The following is a 19,379-nucleotide window of genomic DNA, read 5'->3' on the forward strand; positions in this document are numbered from 1 at the left end:
TCTTTCAAGTATTCAAATACATCTCTGGTGGAACTAGGATTTATCACAATAAAACAGTGAAGATTCTCAGATGGCTTGAAAGAAGAGATGCTGAAAAGCTGCTCCCCTGGATGAAGAGTCAGGGCATCAATGGGCACAGTCGTAGGGTAAAGGTTCTGCCATTTTGACTACAAGGATGGAAGTTTATTCACTCAGGTTGTTATGAACAGTAGTGAGGGTAGTGAATCATTGAGTATCTTACAGGTTGGGATTGACAGGACTTCCAGAGGGGATCAGAGGATATGGGGATCATCTGAAAAGGTGGAATTGAAGTTAGTGATGGTTAAAAATGTGAAAATCTCAAGGGTCTGAATGCTCTTCCCAGCTATTTTTCTCCTGTGTTCTTAGTTGTATCTGTAATTTACTTTTCAAACAAACAACTGCTCTTTCAGTGCTGCTCAACCTAATTATTTAGGAAATGCCATGGATTGAAGGACATAGTCTGGTCCGTCTCGTCTCACTGACACCAAGCAATCCTCCCAGCGGGGTCTGAACATAGTCACACCACCCACCACCATTTTCCTACAATAATACAAATTTTAGACTAACCGATAATGTGCTGCCTCTCCTTCAGTTCAGATGCTGAAAACATTATCCATGCCTTCCTTACTCCTGGACTCCACTACTGCAGTACATCTGCACCCATTCAGACCTCTGCTGCCTCTATTCTCATTCATACATCCACCTTGCAAACAAGGCTGAAGTAAGGCTCTTCACAGCATTTCCTCCACTTCAAAATTCTCATCCTTGAGGTTCCTCCAACGGCCTCAACACTTCTCCACCTGTTACTAAGGAGCCATTCTGAAATTATCATCTTGCTCTAATTTTGCTTCCTGTGTCTCCCTAATTTTCACTGCTGCCACATTGTAATATTGGCTCAGCCTTCAATCTTCCCTGAACAGGTGTGGCCAACACTACACATTGGAATTTGCTACATATAAATGGACTGCTGCATTTCTGATAATACACTTCAGAATTGTTTGATTAGCAGTGATGTGCTTTGTTCTGCCCTTATGGGTCATAAAGGTTCAAGAATAAAAGTTAGCCATATTTCCTTTATTAATTCAGTATGTTATAGCATAGACCAAATCTAAACATGAGGTATTACTGCTGAAGAAAAAATTGTTCTCACACAATGGACAAGGCTACCATTATCCACAGAGCGGTCCACAGCTGACTAGGTTGGGAGGAGGTCTGGATGTTTTCATGACCCTGTTTCCAAGACCCAGGAGGTTCAGTTACAGCAAAATATTCAGCATCAACAATCGAGCCTGATTCCATCCGCACCTGACCTCCAAAAGCTCAAATCTCAAGGATCTACAGCCAATTTGATGATATCCTTCTCTAATACCAACACAACACTTTACATTCAGTTATCCTAGTATCTTAATTGTATCAAACCTTTTCTGGTAATATTCCAGCGCCCCACATAAAGACATACTCCCTCACAAGTCTTATAGATTGCTCTTCTTCTCTTCTGCAGTTCAACTGGATGTTTTCATGATAGAAATGTTCTAAGGTGCATCTATTTCAATGCAAGGAGTATTGTAGGTAAGGCAGATGAGTTTAGGGCGTGGATTGGCACGTGGGATTACAACATTATTGCTATTAGTGAGACCTGGTTGCAGGAGGGGCAGGACTGGCAGTTTAATGTTCCGGGATTCCATTGTTTCAGACGTGATAGAGGGGGAGGGATGAAAGGGGGAGGAGTGGCGTTACTAGTCAGGGAAAATATCACAGCTTGTGCGGAGACAGAACAGCCCGGAGGGCTCGTCTGCAGAGGCCATTTGGGTGGAGCTGAGGAACAGGAAAGGTGTGGCCACACTAATAGGGTTGTATTATAGACCGCCCAATAGTCAGAGAGAATTGGAGGAACAAATCTGTTGTGAGATAGCAGACCGATGTAAGAAACAGAAAGTAGTCATAGTGGGGGCTTCTAACTTTCCACATATTGACTGGGATTCCCAACACTGTGAAAGGGCTGGATGGCTTAGAATTTGTCAAATGTGTTCAGGGAAGTTTTCTAAATCAATATATAGAGGTACCTAGGAAAGAGAATGCAATACTTGATCTCCTATTAGGGAACCAGACAGGTCAGGTGACAGAAGTATGCATAGGTGAGCATTTTGGGTCCAGTAAACCATAATGTCATTAGTTTCAGGTTAATTATGGATAAGGACAGGTCTGGTCCTCAAGTTGAGGTTCTAAATTGGAGAAAGGCCAATTTTGTGGAAATGAGAAAGGATCTAGGAAGAGTGGATTGGGATAAGTTGTTTTCTGGCAAAGATGTGTTCAGTAAGTGGAAAGCCTTCAAAGGTGAAATTTTGAGAGTGCAGAGTTTGCATGTTCCTGACAGGATTAAAGGCAAAGTTAACAAGCATAGAGAACCTTGGTTTTCAAAAGATATTGGTGCTCTGGTTAAGAAAAAGAGAGAGGTGTATAGCAGGTATAGGCAACTAGGAACAAATGAGGTACTTGAAGAGTATAGAAAGTGTAAGAAAATACTAAAAAAGGAAATCAGGATGGCAAAAAGACGACATGAGGTTACTTTGGCAGATAATGTGAAGGTAAACCCGAAGGGTTTCTACAAGTATATTAAAAGTAAAAGGATAGTAAGGGACAAAATTAGTCCCCTAGAAGATCAGAGTGGTCGTCTATGTGTGGAGCCTCAGGAGATGGGGGAGATCTTACAGTTTTTTTGCATCAGTATTTACTCAGGAAACGGGCATAGGGGATATGGAAGGAAGGGAAACAAGTAGTAGTGTCATGGAACATATAGAGATTAGAGGAAGAGGAGGTGCTTGCTGCTTTACAGCGAATAAAGATTGATAAATCCCTTGGGCCTGACAAGGTATTTCCTCAGACCTTGAGATAAGATAGAACATAGAACAATTACAGCACAATTCAGGCCCTTCAGCCCATAAAGCTGTGCCGAACATGTCCCTACCCTAGAAATTACAAGGCTTACCCATAGCCCTCTATCTTACTCAGCTCCATATACCTATCTAACAGTCTCTTGAAAGACCCTATCATATCATCCTCCACCACCGTTTCCGGCAGCCCATTCCACGCACTCACCACTCCCTGAGTAAAAAACTTACCCCTGACATCTCCTCTATATCTACTCCCCAGCACCTTAAACCTATGTCCTCTTGTGGCCACCGATTCAACCCTGGGGAAAAGCCTCTGACTATCTACCCGATCAATACCTCTCATCATCTTATACACCTCTATCAGGTCCATCCTCATCCTCCGTCTCTCCAAGGAGAAAAGGCCGAGTTCCCTCAACCTGCTTTCATAAGGCATGCTCCGCATTCCAGGCAGCATCCTTGTAAATCTCCTCTGCACCCTCTCTATGACTTCCACATCTTTCCTGTAGTGAGGCGACCAGAACTGAGCACAATACTCCAAGTGGGGTCTGACCAGGGTCCTATATAGCTGCAACAATACCTCACGGCTCCTGATAGATAAGATCTTTATTAGTCACATGTACATCGAAACACACAGTGAAATACATCTTTTGCTTAGTGATTTTGGGAGGCAGCCCGCAACTGTTGCCACGCTTCCAGCACCAACATAGCATGCCCACAACTTCCTAACCTGTACGTCTTTGGAATGTGGGAGGAAACCAGAGCACCCAGAGGAAACCCACACAGACACGGGGAGAATGTACAAACTCCTTACAGACAGTGGCTGGATTTGAACCCGGGTCTCTGGCACTGTAAAGCATTATGCTAACCACTATGCTACCATGCCTGCCACGCATTTACTACATCAGATGGCAGCCCATCTAATGAGAGAGACTAGCGTAGAAATTGCAGGGGCCCTGGCAGATATATTTGAAATGTCCTTAGCCACGGGTGTGGTGCCAGAGGACTGGAGGGTAGCTCATGTTGTTCCATTGTTTAAAAAAGGCTCGAAAAGTAAACCAGGTAATTACAGGCTGGTGAGCCTGACATCAGTAGTAGGTAAATTATTGGAAGGTGTTCTGAGAGATCGGATATACAAGTATTTGGACAGCCAAAGGCTGATTAAGGATAGTCAGCACGGCTTTGTGCGTGGTAGATCGTGTTTAACGAATCTTGTGGAGTTTTTCGAGGAGGTTACCAAGAAAGTAGATGAAGGAAAGGCTGTGGACGTTGTCTACATGGACTTAGTAAGGCCTTTGACAAGGTCCCACCTGGGAGGTTAGTTCATAAGGTTCAGTCACTAGGTATGCATGGAAAGGTTGTAAACTGGATTCTAAGTTGGATGTGTGGGAGAAGACAGAGAGTGGTAGTGGATGATTGTTTCTCAGACTGGAGGCCTGTGACTAGTGGTGTGCCTCAGGGATCTGTGTTGGGGCCATTGTTGTTCGTTGTCTATATCAATGATCTAGATGATAATGTGGTAAATTGGATCAGCAAGTTTGCTGATGACACTAAGATTGGAGGTGTAGTAGACAGCGAGGAAAGATTTCAAAGCTTGCAGAGGGATCTGAACCAACTGGAAGAATGGGCCAGAAAATGGCAGATGGAATTTAATGCAGACAAGTGTGAGGTGTTGCATTTTGGAAGGACAAATCAAGGGAGGACATACACAGTAAATGGTAGGGCACTGAGGAGTGCGGAGGAACAAAGGGATCTGGGAGTTCAGATACATAATTCCCTGAAAGTGACATCACAGGTGGACAGGGTTGTAAAAACGGCTTTTGGCGTCCTGGCATTTATAAATCAAAGTATTGAGTATAGGAGTTGGGATGTTACGGTGATGTTGTATAAGTCACTGGTGAGGCCAAATTTGGAGTATTGTGTGCAGTTCTGGTCACCTAACTACAGGAAGGATATCAGTAAGATTGAAAGAGTGCAGAGGAGATTTACTAGAATGTTGCTGGGTCTTCAGGAGTTGAGTTACAGGGAAAGACTGAACAGGTTAGGACTTTATTCCTTGGAGCACAGAAGAATGGGGGGAGATTTGATAGAGGTTTACAAAATGATGAGGGGCATAGACAGAGTTAACGCGAGTAGGCTCTTTCCACCTAGATTAGGAGAGATAAGTACAAGAGGACATGGCTTTAGGGTGAAAGGGGAAAGGTTTAGGGGGAACATTAGGGGGAATCTCTTCACTCAGAGAGTGGTGGGAGTGTGGAACGAGCTGCCATCCGACGTAGTAAATGTGGGCTCACTCTTAAGCTTTAAGAATAAATTGGATAGATACATGGACGGGAGAGGTCTGGAGGGGTATGGACTGGGTGCAGGGAAGTGGGACTGGCAGAATAAGGTTTCGGCACAGACTAGGAAGGGTCGAATGGCCTGTTTTCTGTGCTGTAGTGTTCTATGGTTCTAACTCAATTCATACCATAGATTTAATTTTTTTTATCCCATCAAATATTCTACCAATTGTTATCAAGTTCCTGCTGGGCTCCTTTTGAGGCCAACACAGTGAAATAAGAGCCACTGCAGAATTATAAGCAAGGGAACCCTTCAGGATGTTTGCACTCCCCGGCCTCGAGATGCACATCATAAGCTTTTATTTTAGACTAAGAGTCACACAGCACAGAAGTGGAACCTTCAGCCCACCTCATCCATCCCAATCTTTTTGCCCATCCACACTAATCTCACTTGCCCGCATTAGGACCGTATCCTTCTACACCTTGCCTATTAAAGTTTCTTTCCAAATGCCTCTTAACATAGTGACTATATCTGACTCCACCACCTCCCCTGGCAGCACGTCCCAGACAGCAACTATTTTCTGTATAAAAAAAATCCTTCAGATCCCCTTTAAAACTCCTCCCTCTCACCCAAAACCTCTGCCCTCTTGTTTTTGATAGCCTAATCAGGGGAATCCAATTCACTCAACTGCTCAGTGCACATCAGGAATTGTATCATTGGTCCTGACATCTGCACTCTTTAGTACTACATCAACGGCAGCGCCAGAACAACATGACCGCAAGTAGATAAAATGAACTGCTGTTATGTAAATAAATCAAGCTAACTAAAGCTCCGACTAGAATGAACAATTGACTGATGGCTTCACAAGGTAATGAAAGGGTCACAGCAGATTAACCTAGATTACAAAATCGTGAGAGCACAGCCCCTGTGCTTTGAAGCCAATTAAGTAATGATTAAAAAAGTCTTTCGAATGACTTGACAGGTGTGCAATTTTAAATTAGCAAGAATAGGGGCTTGAAACAGAACACAGAATTTGCTAATTGAACATTGAATAAATTTACATACTGAATCAGAGCAGATTCCATTGCAAAAAAATCTGGGAACATCCCATGAGCAAATCCTAATTTTTAGACACACAAGTGATCTTTACCCAATTCCACCTGCAGCTACCCACTGCCCCCAAACCTGGCCACGTGGTGCATCAGGACCTGAAAACTGGAATCCCAATAATTTCCTCATGCACAACAAGGTGTCTTTGACACAAAAAACCCTCAACCTTATAGCATATGGTGAATAAAGCTGGTGCACAGCAGGACTGACTGGAGTTTATGTTCACACATCACAAAAACGTGACCTCTCAGTTGTTGAGGGTTGTAAAATGTCGATGTTAAAACTTGAGCCTCATCGTCTGCACAAATCTGCTCCATCTTCTCTGGTGATCTTATGCTGTGGCCACAGTGGCTGTAATTGGACAAAGCAATCCAGAAATGGCAGAACAGAGGACAAATGGTACAATATGAAGGCAGCTATTCATCTACACTGCCCAAACCAGCCATGTAAATGAGTTATCCACTCAGTCTGGTCCATCTCCCGCTCCCCATTATCCTGTCACCTTTTGCTTCAAGTCAAGGACATGAGAGATTTAGGGGAACAGGCAGAACTCTGGGGTATGGGACAAACCACAAGAACTTTTCAACAGACGACAGCATAAATGGCCAATTTGCCTTCCTTGAGAGCTTCAGACGTTTCTGCTTTTAAGTATTTAACTTGTGAAATTGTTCTCTTTTGAAAGTTACTGAATTGGTTTCCAGCAGCTGGTTTGGCAGCAGAAATCAGCAGCCAAGTGAATACAGCAGGCTGATGAGATGCTGATCTTTAACCAAATCTCCGAGAACTGAACCTGGAAATCTAATCTTGCAAATGTGGCAGCACCTCAAACAATGGAGGAGTGCGTGCTCCCAGCAAGAAGTCGTGCTTTCCCCAAGTGCTGTGTTCATCTATTTCATTCTCACTCCACATTTCCCAGCTCCAGCGCCAGGATGCAAACTGCCCATGGTTTGATCCACAGCTCTCTGGATCCGTACCAGCAATGGTGCAAGACATGAATGTTCTCCTCCTATGCAGGCTTGCTCTGTAAATGTAGAAGCTGGGTCACCCAAAACCCCATTCTCCACAAATCCAGTAGCCCAGCAATTCACTCAAAGTGTATTAGAATTGGACTGCCACGGAAGCACCTTAACGAGCACACCACCACTATCAGCCTCCACCCCTCGGAGCACAGATAACTGGGTGAAATGAGAAGTTCCACAAGGAGGACAAAGGGTAGATTTTTCCACCTGGCAGTAAAACATTGCTTGCACTGTTCTGTGCAAAGTGGACTCAAGGTTCGAAGAGGAACATTACAAACTTTTCAGCCCAGATTCTTATGACTTGTGCTAAATTTTGGACATGATACAGAAATTTATGACAATGGCCCCAGGGGCAGGAGATGCTGGGATTTTTCGACTTATAGAGGGGAAGGTTAAGTGAAATTTGAGAATGTTTAAAACTGAGGGGTTGTCAAAGAGTGCATAAGGGAACAACTTAAGGGAATTAATGTGCTGAGATTGGAAAATATAGCAAAGTGTACAAAGATACAAAAGTAACTAACTGGCAGGAATTGAATAAATGCTCAGAAATTGAACATTTTGCATTGCTTTTGAAAAAGCAGGAATAGTACTAATGGCAGAGGCAGGAGGAGAGATGAGCCCCTTCATGGAGAATTTAGGGAGTTAAGTCGAAAGTTAAAAATCAGGACCTTAAGTGTTGTAATCTCAGGATTGCTCCCTGTGCCGTGTGTTAGCGATGCCAGAAACAGGAAGACAGTGCCACTGAAGGAGCTGCTGTAGGAGGGAGGACTTCAGATACAGTGTAGCCCTGCATTATGGCAATTTGAGTATTCACCCTTACAGGATTCACAAATCACTACCAAAATATTTGAGATATGGAATAAAGATTCACTCATACAGAATTTATGTGAGAAAAAAACCCTAAATAAACACAAAATTCAAAAGTAGTGACAGGTATTGCCAATGGTTCATATTACAGACGGTTTTCTGGGAAGGCAACCCGTCTGGCATGTCAGGGTATACTGCTTTTGGATCATTGGGCTCTCTTCCAGGGCAGGGGAGACCTATATGGCAGGTGAGACATGTCAGGGTATACTGCTTTTGGATCATTGGGCTCTCTTCCAGGGCAGGGGAGACCTATATGGCAGGTGAGACATGTCAGGGTATACTGCTTTTGGATCATCGGGCTCTCTTCCAGGGCAGGTGATACCTATACAAGGATGGATTGGAGAGGCACCAATATACTTGCAGGGAGGTTTGCTTGTGCTACTCGGGAGGGGTTAAGCTAATGTGGCAGGACGGAGGGAAGCAGAGCAGTAGGGGGAGTGATTGATGAGTTGGCAGAGGTTAAGTCGAACAAGTCCAATAGCAAAAACAGGCAGGATAGTGAACATAGCAGGAGTGATGGTCTGAAGTGTATTTATTTTAATGCAAGGAGTATAATGGGAAAGGCAGATGAGCTTAGAGCCTGGATTAGTACATGGAAATACGATATTGCAACCATTACAGAAACTTGGTTAAGAGAAGGACAGGACTGGAAGCTCAGTGATCCAGGGTTTTGATGAAAAGGATGTAAGAGAGGTAGGGGAGCTGCAGTACTGATCAGGGAGAATGTCACAGCTTTAACTTAGAGAGGACATCTTGGAGGGTTCATCCAGCAAGGCCATATAGTTAGAGCTCAGGAACAGGATGTGCAGCCACCATGATTGGGTTGTACACAGGCCTCCCAATAGGCAACAGAAACTTGAGGAACAGATATTCAGGCAGATCATGAAAAGATGCAAAAGCGACAGGATTATTGTAGTGGGTGATTTTAACTTCACCTGCATTGACTGAGGCTCTCTTCGTGCCGGGTGCCTAGATGGGGCAGAACATGTTAGGTACATTCAGGAAGGTTTCTTGAAACAATATGAAGATAGTCCAACTGGAGATGGGGCCTTATACTGGGGAATGAGCCAGGCCAGGCGATCAAAGTTTCACTAGAGGAGCATTTTGGGAACAGTGACCATAAATCTGAAAGTTCAAATAGCTAGATACAAGGATAAGACTCGTCCTTGGGTGAAAGTGCTAAATTGGGGAAGGCTAATTATAACAGAATTAGACAGGAACTGGACAAAATAGATTGGGAACAACTGTTTGAGGGTAAACCCACATCTGACATGTGGGAATCTTTTAAAAGCCAGTTGATTAGAGTTCAGGACCAGCATGTTCCTGCGAGGATGGAAGATAAGGATGACAAGTTTCAGTAACTTTGGATGACAGGAGATATTGCAAGTTGTACACGGTGAGGAATCAATCATTGACTGTAAAACTCAATAATCAATTTACATACCACACGTCAAGTGGCTCCCTGCTGTACGCTGTTCAAATAGAGGTCTTCCATTACACAGCTGCATCTTATGATTTCAAATCCTGCTTCTAAGTTTCAATACATTCAATGGAAGTAGTCTGTTAGCTAATAGTATTTCTTTTTAGTTAGTAGGCAGTACGGTAGCATAGCCGTTAGTGTGACGCTATTATAGCACCAGTGACCCGGGTTCAATTCCCACCACTGCCTGTAAGGAGTTTGTACGTTCTCCCCGTGTCTGCGTGGGTTTCCTCTGGGTGCTCCGGTTTCCTCCCACATTCCAAAGACGTACGGGTTAGTAGGTTAAGAACCATAGAACCATAGAACTATACAGCACAAAACAGGCCCTTCGGCCCACCATGTTGTGCCGTCCATCAAACCACCCTCTCACTATCTAACCCTTTTCTCCCGCATATCCCTCTATCTCACATTCCTCCATGTGCCTATCCAACAAACTCTTGAACCTGTCCAATGTATCTGCCTCCACCACCACTCCAGGCAGTGCATTCCATGCACCAACAACTCTCTGGGTGAAAAATCTCCTCCTGACATCTCCCCTGAACCTCCCACCCATAACCTTAAAACCATGTCCTCTCGTCTTGAGCATTGGTGCCCTGGGAAGGAGGCGCTGACTGTCTACTCTATCTATTCCCCTCAATATTTTATATACCTCTATCATGTCTCCCCTCATCCTCCTTCACTCCAATGAGTAAACCCCAGCTCCTTTAGTCTCTCCTCATAATCCATACTCTCTAATCCAGGCAGCATCCTGGTAAATCTCCTCTGCACCCTCTCCAACGCCTCCACATCCTTCCTATAATGCGGCGACCAGAACTGAGCACAGTACTCTAAGTGTGGTCTATCCAGAGTTTTGTAAAGCTGCATTATCACTTCACAGCTCCTAAACTCAATCCCACGATTTATGAAAGCTAACATCCCATAGACCTTCTTAACTGCTCCATCCACCTGTGAGGCAACTTTCAGTGAACTGTGAATATGAACCCTCAGATCCCTCTGCTCCTCTACACTGCCAAGTACCTTGCCATTTACCTTGTACTCTGCCCTGGAGTTTGTCCTTCCAAAGTGTACCACCTCACACTTCTCCGGATTGAACTTCATCTGCCGCTTGTCAGCCCAGCTCTGCATCCTATCAATATCCCTCTGTAAGTTCCAACAGCCCTCCACACTATCCACAACACCACCGATCTTAGTGTCATCTGCAAACTTACTAACCCAGCCTTCCACCCCCTCATCTAAGTCATCTATAGATATCACAAAAAGTAGAGGTCCCAGAACCAATCCCTGCGGGATACCACTAGTCACTGCCCTCCAATCTGAGGGCACTCCTTCCACCACAACCCTCTGCCTTCTACATGCAAGCCAATTCCTAATCCACACAGCCAAGCTTCCTTGGATCCCTTGGCCTCTGACCTTCTGAAGAAGCCTACTATGAGGAACCTTTCAAATGCCTTACTAAAATCCATATAGACCACATCCACCACACTACCCTCATCAATCTTCCTCGTCACCTCCTCAAAGAACTCTATCAGGCTTGTGAGGCAAGATCTTCCCTTCACAAAGCCATGCTGGCTGTCCCTAATCAGTCCATGATTCTCCAGGTGTTCATAGATCCTATCCCTTAGAATCCTTTCTAACAGCTTACCCACCACAGACGTAAGGCTCACCGGTCTGTAATTCCCTGGACTATCCCTACTACCTTTTTGAACAAGGGGACAACATTTGCCACCCTCCAATCCTCCGGCACCATCCCCGTGGACAACGAGGACTCAAAGATCCTTACCAGCGGTTCAACAATCTCCTCCCTCGCCTCGCGAAGCAGCCTGGGGAAAATCCCGTCAGGCCCCGGAGATTTATCTGTCTCGATATTATTTAACAACTTCAACACATCCTCCCTCTTGATATCTACAACCTCAAGAACTTTACCCCTACCAGCATTAACATGGGTGTAATTGGGCGGCGTGGGCTCGTTGGGCCAGAAGGGCCTGTTACTGTGCTATATAAATAAAGTTTAAACATTTTAATGTGTTTATTAATATGTTATTGACAATCAAACATTATAAGGCACACACACAGTGCTGGAGGAACTCAGCAGGTCAGGCAGCATCTGTGGAGGGAAATAAACAGCCGACGTTTCAGGTCGAGACCCAAAATGTCAACTGTTTATTTCCCTCCATAGATGCTGCCTGACCTGCTGAGTTCCTCCAGCACTTTGTGTGTGTTGCTCCAGATTCCAGCATCTGCAGAATCTCCTGTGTCTCCATTATAAGGCATATTTATGTTTATTTTGCAGGTGCATTGTGTACCAAAGAGAGGGTCTGGTGTTATCCACAATTTCTGTTATCTGCAGGAAGTCTGTACTTCTACCCCTTCCAGATAACAGAACTTTGTGTAATTCAATAATTCTTTTAAGAAGTTGCCACAGCCAACATGAGCTGAATAGCCTCCTGAATAATATAATTCGGTAAACTGCAACATCTTCTTCCATTTCTAAGAGCCAATCCCAAGCAATATACTCAGGATCAGGCTGCCAGACTGAGTCAAAACCCCGTTTACTAACAGCATCAACTTGACAACAGCTGGTGCGAACACTGAGTTCTTGGCTTCTTACCCATGGGTAAGAACTGAAGCATGTCCGCAGGACAGGTCTCAGCACATCTACACCAGACACCCTGTGGAAGCAATAGCAACCTTGATACAGATACACAAGCTAATGAACTGCTGGAGTTGGGGAGCATTTACTTTGCCCCACTAATTGCCCCATACAAGTTAAAACACCTCCCTCAGGATGTTCTGAAACAAAGGTCAAGCAAAAAGGCCCCACATCACGCACAGGTTCCCTTTTAAGTTTCTTCCAGAAAATCATTCGCCCTTTGATTCAGTCACCAAAGGAGGTGAAGAAAACAAATTGCAATCATGTTTAAAGACATGATCTTTCTTCCATGAGCTCTCTTTCCCAGTCATTCTCACCTCTGTTAACTCCCACATCCCTGGAACTTGCTGTGTGCTCACCATTCCACACCCAAAACACAGATCAGCCCTTGGGTCTGCACTGACTCTTTAAAAGAATGGCGATCACCTTTGTTCCACATCCCTTAAGATCCTGGGGTTTATGTTGAGAGGAAAGCTTTGCCAGGGCCTGGAGATCTCAATTTTCACTCACCACACTGTCAACTATTTGTCATCATTGCACAAGGGCTACGCACAACAACGGAGAGAATGATATTCAAGGGGTTCCATCCATATCGATTATGCTCAAAATTGTTTTAAAGTCAATACAGATAAGACCCAAAAGTAATGATGAAAGAATAGGTCAGCATGAAACAAGCAGATGGTTCCTCATGGCCAAGGGTTCAAGATGACGGACAACAAATAAATAACTATATTTAAAACATTTAGATTAGAGGAAGTAGTAGTTTGTTCACAAAGATTTTGTTCAAAACATTCAAAAAGAAACTGGTTGAGGCAGACATAGATAAGTGGAAGAAAATGGGTAAGGAAAGATGATTTCAGGATTGCATAAAAGAGTACAGTAGTTACGATTACAACTTTTGGCTCACGTTGAGCATACTGCAATGCAAACAATTTGGGGCAAATGACTAAACCCCTTATCTATAGACTGAAAAACCACAACAATTTTTAAGACAACGCTAGCAATTTTAACTAGTAACAACCCTAAATCTTTCTCAGCATTTTCTGAAAATCTAAATCAAACACTTTTAGTCAAGAGTTTGAAGGACATGAAAGTGAAGTGGATAGAGGCATCAAGATGCCGACCAGCCACATCCTAAGTGAATGGAGTATCAGGGCGGGGCAGGCACTGAAACTGGAAGAGAAAAAGGTAAATATAAGCAATACCCCTACTTTCATAGAACAGCACAGCACAGGAACAGGCCCTTCAGCCCACCATGTCAGTGCCGACCATGACGCCAATCCAAACTAATCCCATCTGCCTGCCTACGATGCATATCCCTCTATTCCCTGCCTGTTTACATGCCTGTCTAAATGCCTCTTAAATGTTGCTATTGTATCTGTATCCACCACTTCCCCTCGCAGCACGTTTCAGGCACCCCACTTTCTCCCCGGGAGAAAGACTCTATCTACCCTATCTATCCCGCTCATAACTTTATAACCTGAGGCCACCCCTCAGCCTCCGATGCTCTGTAGAAAACAATCCAAGTTCATCCAACCTCTCCTTATAGCTAATACTCTCTAATCCAGGCAGCACCCTGGTGAACCTCTTCTGCACCCTCTCCAAAGCCTCCACATCCTTCCTGTAAAGTGGTGGCCAGAACCACACACAATACTCTAAGTGTGGCTGAACCAAAGTTTTATACAGGGGCAACATGACTTCCCGGCTTTTATGTTCAACACCCCTATCTATGGAGGCAAGTATGCTGTATGCCTTCCTTACACCCTATCTACTTGCATTGCAACTTTCTGGGAGCTATGGAGGCAAGTATGCTGTATGCCTTCTTTACACCCTATCTACTTGCATTGCAACTTTCTGGGAGCTATGGACTTGCACCCCAAAATCCCTCTGTACATCAATGTTCCTGAGGGTCCTGCTGTTTACTGTATGCTTTCCTCTTACATTTGACCTCCCAGAGTGTAACACTTCACACTTGTCCAGATTAAATTTGATCTGGCATTTCTCTGCCCACATTTCCAACTGGTCTATATCCTGCTGAAACCTTTGACAATCTTCCTCGGTATCCACAACTCTGAAAACGTTGGTGTCATCTACAAACTTACTAATCAGCTCACCTACATTTTCGTCCAAATCATTTAAATATATATCACAAGCAGAGGTCCCAGCCCTGATCCTTGAAGAAAACTACTGGTCACAGACCCCCAGTCAGAATAACACCCCTCCACCATCTGTCTTCTACAGCCAAGCCAAACTTGAATCTAATCCGCCTAATCTCCATGGATCTCCTTAATCTTCTGGATCAGCCTACCACGAGGGATCTTTTCAAAAGCTTTACTGAAGTCCATATAGGCAACATCCACTGCCCTACCCTCATCAATTATCTACTCAAAAAAAAACTCAATCAATTTGTAATACATGACCTCCCCCACACAAAGCCATGCTGACTATACCTAATAACTCCATGCTTTTCCAGAAGCAAGTAGATCTTATCCCTCAGAATCTTCTCCAATCATTTCCCTACCACTAATGTAAGGCTCATCAACTGATGATTTCCTGGTTTGTCTCTATTGCCAGAGGAACCACATTGGCTATGACTCGCAGAAATGTGTACAAGTGAACTCCAGAACAATGAAATTTAGCTGTGAATCCACAGGTGACTTAAAAGCGAACTGAGGCACATGGTTTGGACGCATATGTGAAGAACAACCCCTCATGCAACACTAACAGGAAAGGAGAGAAAAAGCAAACAAATCCTTAATTATAACTGTAACAGTGAAAGCAAAATATAAAGAGCTCTGTCTCCATTCAATGGACTTTAAGCATCTTTTGCATCATGATCAGTAAGGGAGGCACAACCAGCAATGCTTAATTGCACTGGGTGAATCACTATGGGGAAAATTTTTTTATTTGTTCCACAAGTTATTTGCTCTTAATATCAGCTGGCTGCAGAATGAACTATGCAAGTACAACTGCTTCTGTTTATTCTATTGGTAACCACACAAACACAAGACCACATCAATCCTGACTTCAATTTTATGCTTTCAGAGAGGAGTGTATTAATCACAATCAACCAAGTCTAAGAGATATGAAGACACTTCTTCAGACATTGCTGTGAAAATGAGAATATAAGTTATCCCTATGAATGTTCCAATGCCCTTCAAACATAATTGTGCCATTTATAAGAGACTATTGGCCCACTTTCTCTTTCCATCCACATCACCAGCTGCTGCTGGGGTGGTGTTCCACTCAACAGGCTGCTCATCAACGTGAATTTTCAGCACGAGGTTTGATGGTACATGTCAGATGATTTGAGCTCCCGGGGCAACATAGACAAGACTAATCTTGTACCATTATTCGACCCTCACCACCCCCCACCCCCCCACCCGTGCCCTGACGAACACTTTTCGACAACTATAATGGTTAGCGACCTCAAACAGACCATTTCAGATCCAGAAAGTCAACACATGAGGTTCTGATCCTTATGGCTCCATTGCACAGTGCTTTCAGAAAAAGGGGAAATTTGTAAGCTTTCCAACTGAATAAAAATAGTAATACAACACATTTGGAAGTACTCATGGGAAGTCAAAAATTGATGTCATTTCTAATATTTATGAGGGGTGTAATTGAACTTCTAATTATTAAGGACAAGCAGAAGACCAGATGGAAGGACAAGGAGCCAAAGGTACTATCCATGGAATTAGACGGAATCTCCATGCCTTTCAGAGCAGGCAACAAATTAAAAAAAGGCATATTTACATAGCACTCCAAGTAAAGCCAATTAAAAACACTTGAAAAGGAATCACTGTTGAAGAAAAGATAGCAGTCTGCTTGCACACAACAAGCTCCCACAAACAGCAATGTGATAATTATCAGCCGATTTGTTTGCCAGTTGACAGATAAAGACTTGTCCAAGAGATGAGAGAAAATTCCCTTGTTGCTCTTCAAAACAGTACCTTGGGATCTTATACCCAAAGGAAGACGGTCTTTGGTTTAACTCCTCATTCAAATGACGGTGTTGCTGACAGTTCTGCTCACTCAGTACTGCATATGAAGTGCCAGCCTGGATTATGTGCACAAGTCTCTGGAGTGGTACTTGAGCCCACAATCTTCTGATTAAAAACTAAAACTGCTACACTGTGCCACAGGTGACACCTTAGTGGGTTCTTCAAAACAGCAACAAACTCCTGAGCAGCACTGTAACGTCATACGCAGCAGTTTAAAATAAGACAAGCAGATCTCCACACTCCTGTTGAGCACAGGGACAGCTGCTGCACGTACCTTGTGTGTTTCCATTCTGTGTTGTGCTATTGTTGTCAGTTTTCCGATGACCGTTTTTAACCGTTCTTGTGTCGCGTGTGAAACTGTGTTTACTATGTCAATGGGAACATCCGTGATTCCAAATCTTTTAGCTGCAAAACATTTTGTTTGAAATAGATTCTCAAATTCTTTTTTTTTAAAAACCAACGATGACTTCTCAACCAAATTAAAATGGTCAAAAAAAAACACTGCCAATGTCCTCCATATCATATAGAGGCAAGCTCAGCTCAGGGAGTACATTGTGGTACATTTACCTTGGAAATAGTTTGCAATGGGGCTGAGCCCTAAAGCTGGGGACAAGGATTGAGGAATATTCAACTTTAAAATATATTGAAATGTCCAAAATTGTATGGTACCCAACCACATGACTGCAAGCTGTAATCCATTATTAACCTATTGCAAAGCTTTTACATTATTTGCATATACAGCAAAATGCAGCTGAACCCTGACCCTAATGCCAGCAATCAACAGGGATTCCTCAGAAGCAACAATTGTTCTAGTTGCTGTTAGCTGCACATGGAGTCTTAATATACTGCCCTCCACCTGTCATCTTCAGAACATCCATAATCCTTTGAGCCCATAACTAACCGGTTCAGGTCTGGGACATGCCACTTGGGAGATTTTGCTTCAGACAAGTTGCAAAACTAAACAATTCAAGATCACATTACTTCCTAACCACCCTCCATCTCCAGTGCATTAGAGTCATTGAAGCAGCAACTGCAAACGTCCTTGTGTGCAGGTTCACACAGTATGAAATTCATTAACCAGTTTCTCCTGGGGAGTGGGAGTTCTTGAGAGCTAGCACAGGCACAAAGGCCAAAAGGCTTCTTCTTGTGCTGTGCCATGCTACAATTCACTATAACACGTACAAGACACAAAAGAACATCATGGCAGTTGCTCCTCCAGAGCCAGATGGTTTGTTAAACCTAGGCACTGAAGCCAAGGTCAGAATCCGCACTACAACTGAGACCACCCTTACAAATGAATCAGTGGCTGCGTGGTGCCTTCAATATCTCTCTTCAATGCCATGCATCACAACCTGCCAGAGAATCCATCCTGCCAAAACAGTGCTCTTCAATGTTGGGAATCAGTTGTGGCTCTTTGTGTTACTGATCAAATGAAGATGACGTTTAGTGAGCTGGTTACGCTGCAGGGACAGAAGTAAAGGAGATGGGTGACCACCAGGAAAGGCAGTAAGCACAGGCGGGTAGTGCAGGAGTTCCCTCCAGTTATTCCCCTCTCAAACAGGTATACCATTTTTGGATACTATTGAGGAGGAAAGCCCTCTCAGAGGAAAGGGGCAGCAGCCAAGTCTGTGGCACCACAGTTGGCTCTGATGCACAGAGGGGACGGTGGGGGGGAGGTGGGGGGTGGAATCCAGACGAGATTCCAGGGGGATTCATGAGCTTGGGGAACAGACGGGTGCTTCGGTGACTGAGAGCAAGACTCCAGAATGATGATATATTCAGAAGTATAGGTAAGGAGAAAAATATAGAGGATAAATTAAGTCCAATGGGCAGAACAGACAGAGGGAGGTTAGGGAGCACGTGCATGCTCCACTGCATTTACTTGAATGCAAGGAGCTGCACAGATAAGTCGGATGAGCTGAGAGACACAAGAAACTGCTGATGCTGAAACATTGAGCGAAAAAAACTCCAGGAAGAACTCAACAGATCAAGAACCATCTGTGGAAGTAAGGTGATGGTCAACATTTTGGGTCAAGACCCAGCATCAGGACTGAGAGTGCAGAGGGAAGATAGCCGGTATATAGAAGCTTACAATCCAATGGTATGAGCATTGAATTTTCCAATTTCAGGTAACCCACTCCCTGTGTTCCTTTCCCACTACTTGTCCATCCAGGGTCTCCCCTTTTGTTCATCTTTTCTATTCCTCCCCCCACCCCCACCCCATCATTACCAAGACTCTTCACCCTCCCCCACCTGGTTCATCCTCCCTCATCTCGCTCCACCTATCACCTACCAGCCGCTGTCTCAACACTTCCCCTCCTCCACCCGCCCATCATCCTCCCTCATCATGTTCCACCAATCACCAACCAGCTGCTGTCTCATCCCTCCATCCCATGCCTATAAACAGACCATCTTCCCTTTACACTGCCCTGATGCAGGGTCTCAACCTGAAACATCAACCATCACCTTGCCTCCACAGTTGCTACTTGACCTGCTAAAATCTTCCAGCGATTTGTTTTCAGCTCCAGGTGAGCTGAGAGCCTGGATTAGCACTTGGAAATATGATACTGCAATCACGAAAATGTGGTTGAAGGAAGGACAGGACCGCAGCTTAACCTTCTGGGGTATAGAAGTTTCAGACATGATAGAGGAAGGGGAAATCGCACTTCTGGTTAGGGAGAAGCAGCACGGAGAGGGGACATCCTTGGAGGGATCGTCCAATGAAGCCATATGGGTAGAACGTAGGTTTGAGAGAGGGGTGATCACTTTGCTGGGGTTATACTACAGTCCTCCCAATAGTCTGAACTAGAGGAACAGATATGTAAGCAAATCACAGGAAGATCTTCGAGCAATATCTATGAGTTATAGTAGTACTAGAGAAACAAAGGACTGCAGATGCTGGAATCTAGATGAAAAACACAATGACGCTGGAGGAACTCAGCAGGCCAGGCAGCATCCGTGAAGAAAAGCAGGAGGTCAATGTTTCAGGTCAGAACCCTTCTTCAGGACTGAAGATAGGAAAAGGGGAAGCCCAATATATAGGAGGGAAAAGCAGAGCAG

The 19,379-nt window shown here is 44.2% G+C and overlaps 1 protein-coding gene across 1 annotated transcript in view; it reads right to left on the reverse strand.

Annotated features, from left to right (window-relative positions):
• Positions 1-19,379, reverse strand: part of LOC127577453 (transcription initiation factor TFIID subunit 4-like) — a 282,848-nt gene that overhangs the window by 181,365 nt on the left and 82,104 nt on the right. The window contains exon 11 of the mRNA XM_052028677.1: positions 16,594-16,724. Within this exon, the coding sequence (XP_051884637.1) occupies positions 16,594-16,724 (131 nt within the window). The remainder of the gene's footprint in view (positions 1-16,593; positions 16,725-19,379) is intronic.

This window comes from Pristis pectinata, chromosome 13 (genome assembly GCF_009764475.1).
Source record: "Pristis pectinata isolate sPriPec2 chromosome 13, sPriPec2.1.pri, whole genome shotgun sequence".
In the NCBI taxonomy this organism is placed as follows: Eukaryota; Metazoa; Chordata; class Chondrichthyes; order Rhinopristiformes; family Pristidae; genus Pristis; species Pristis pectinata.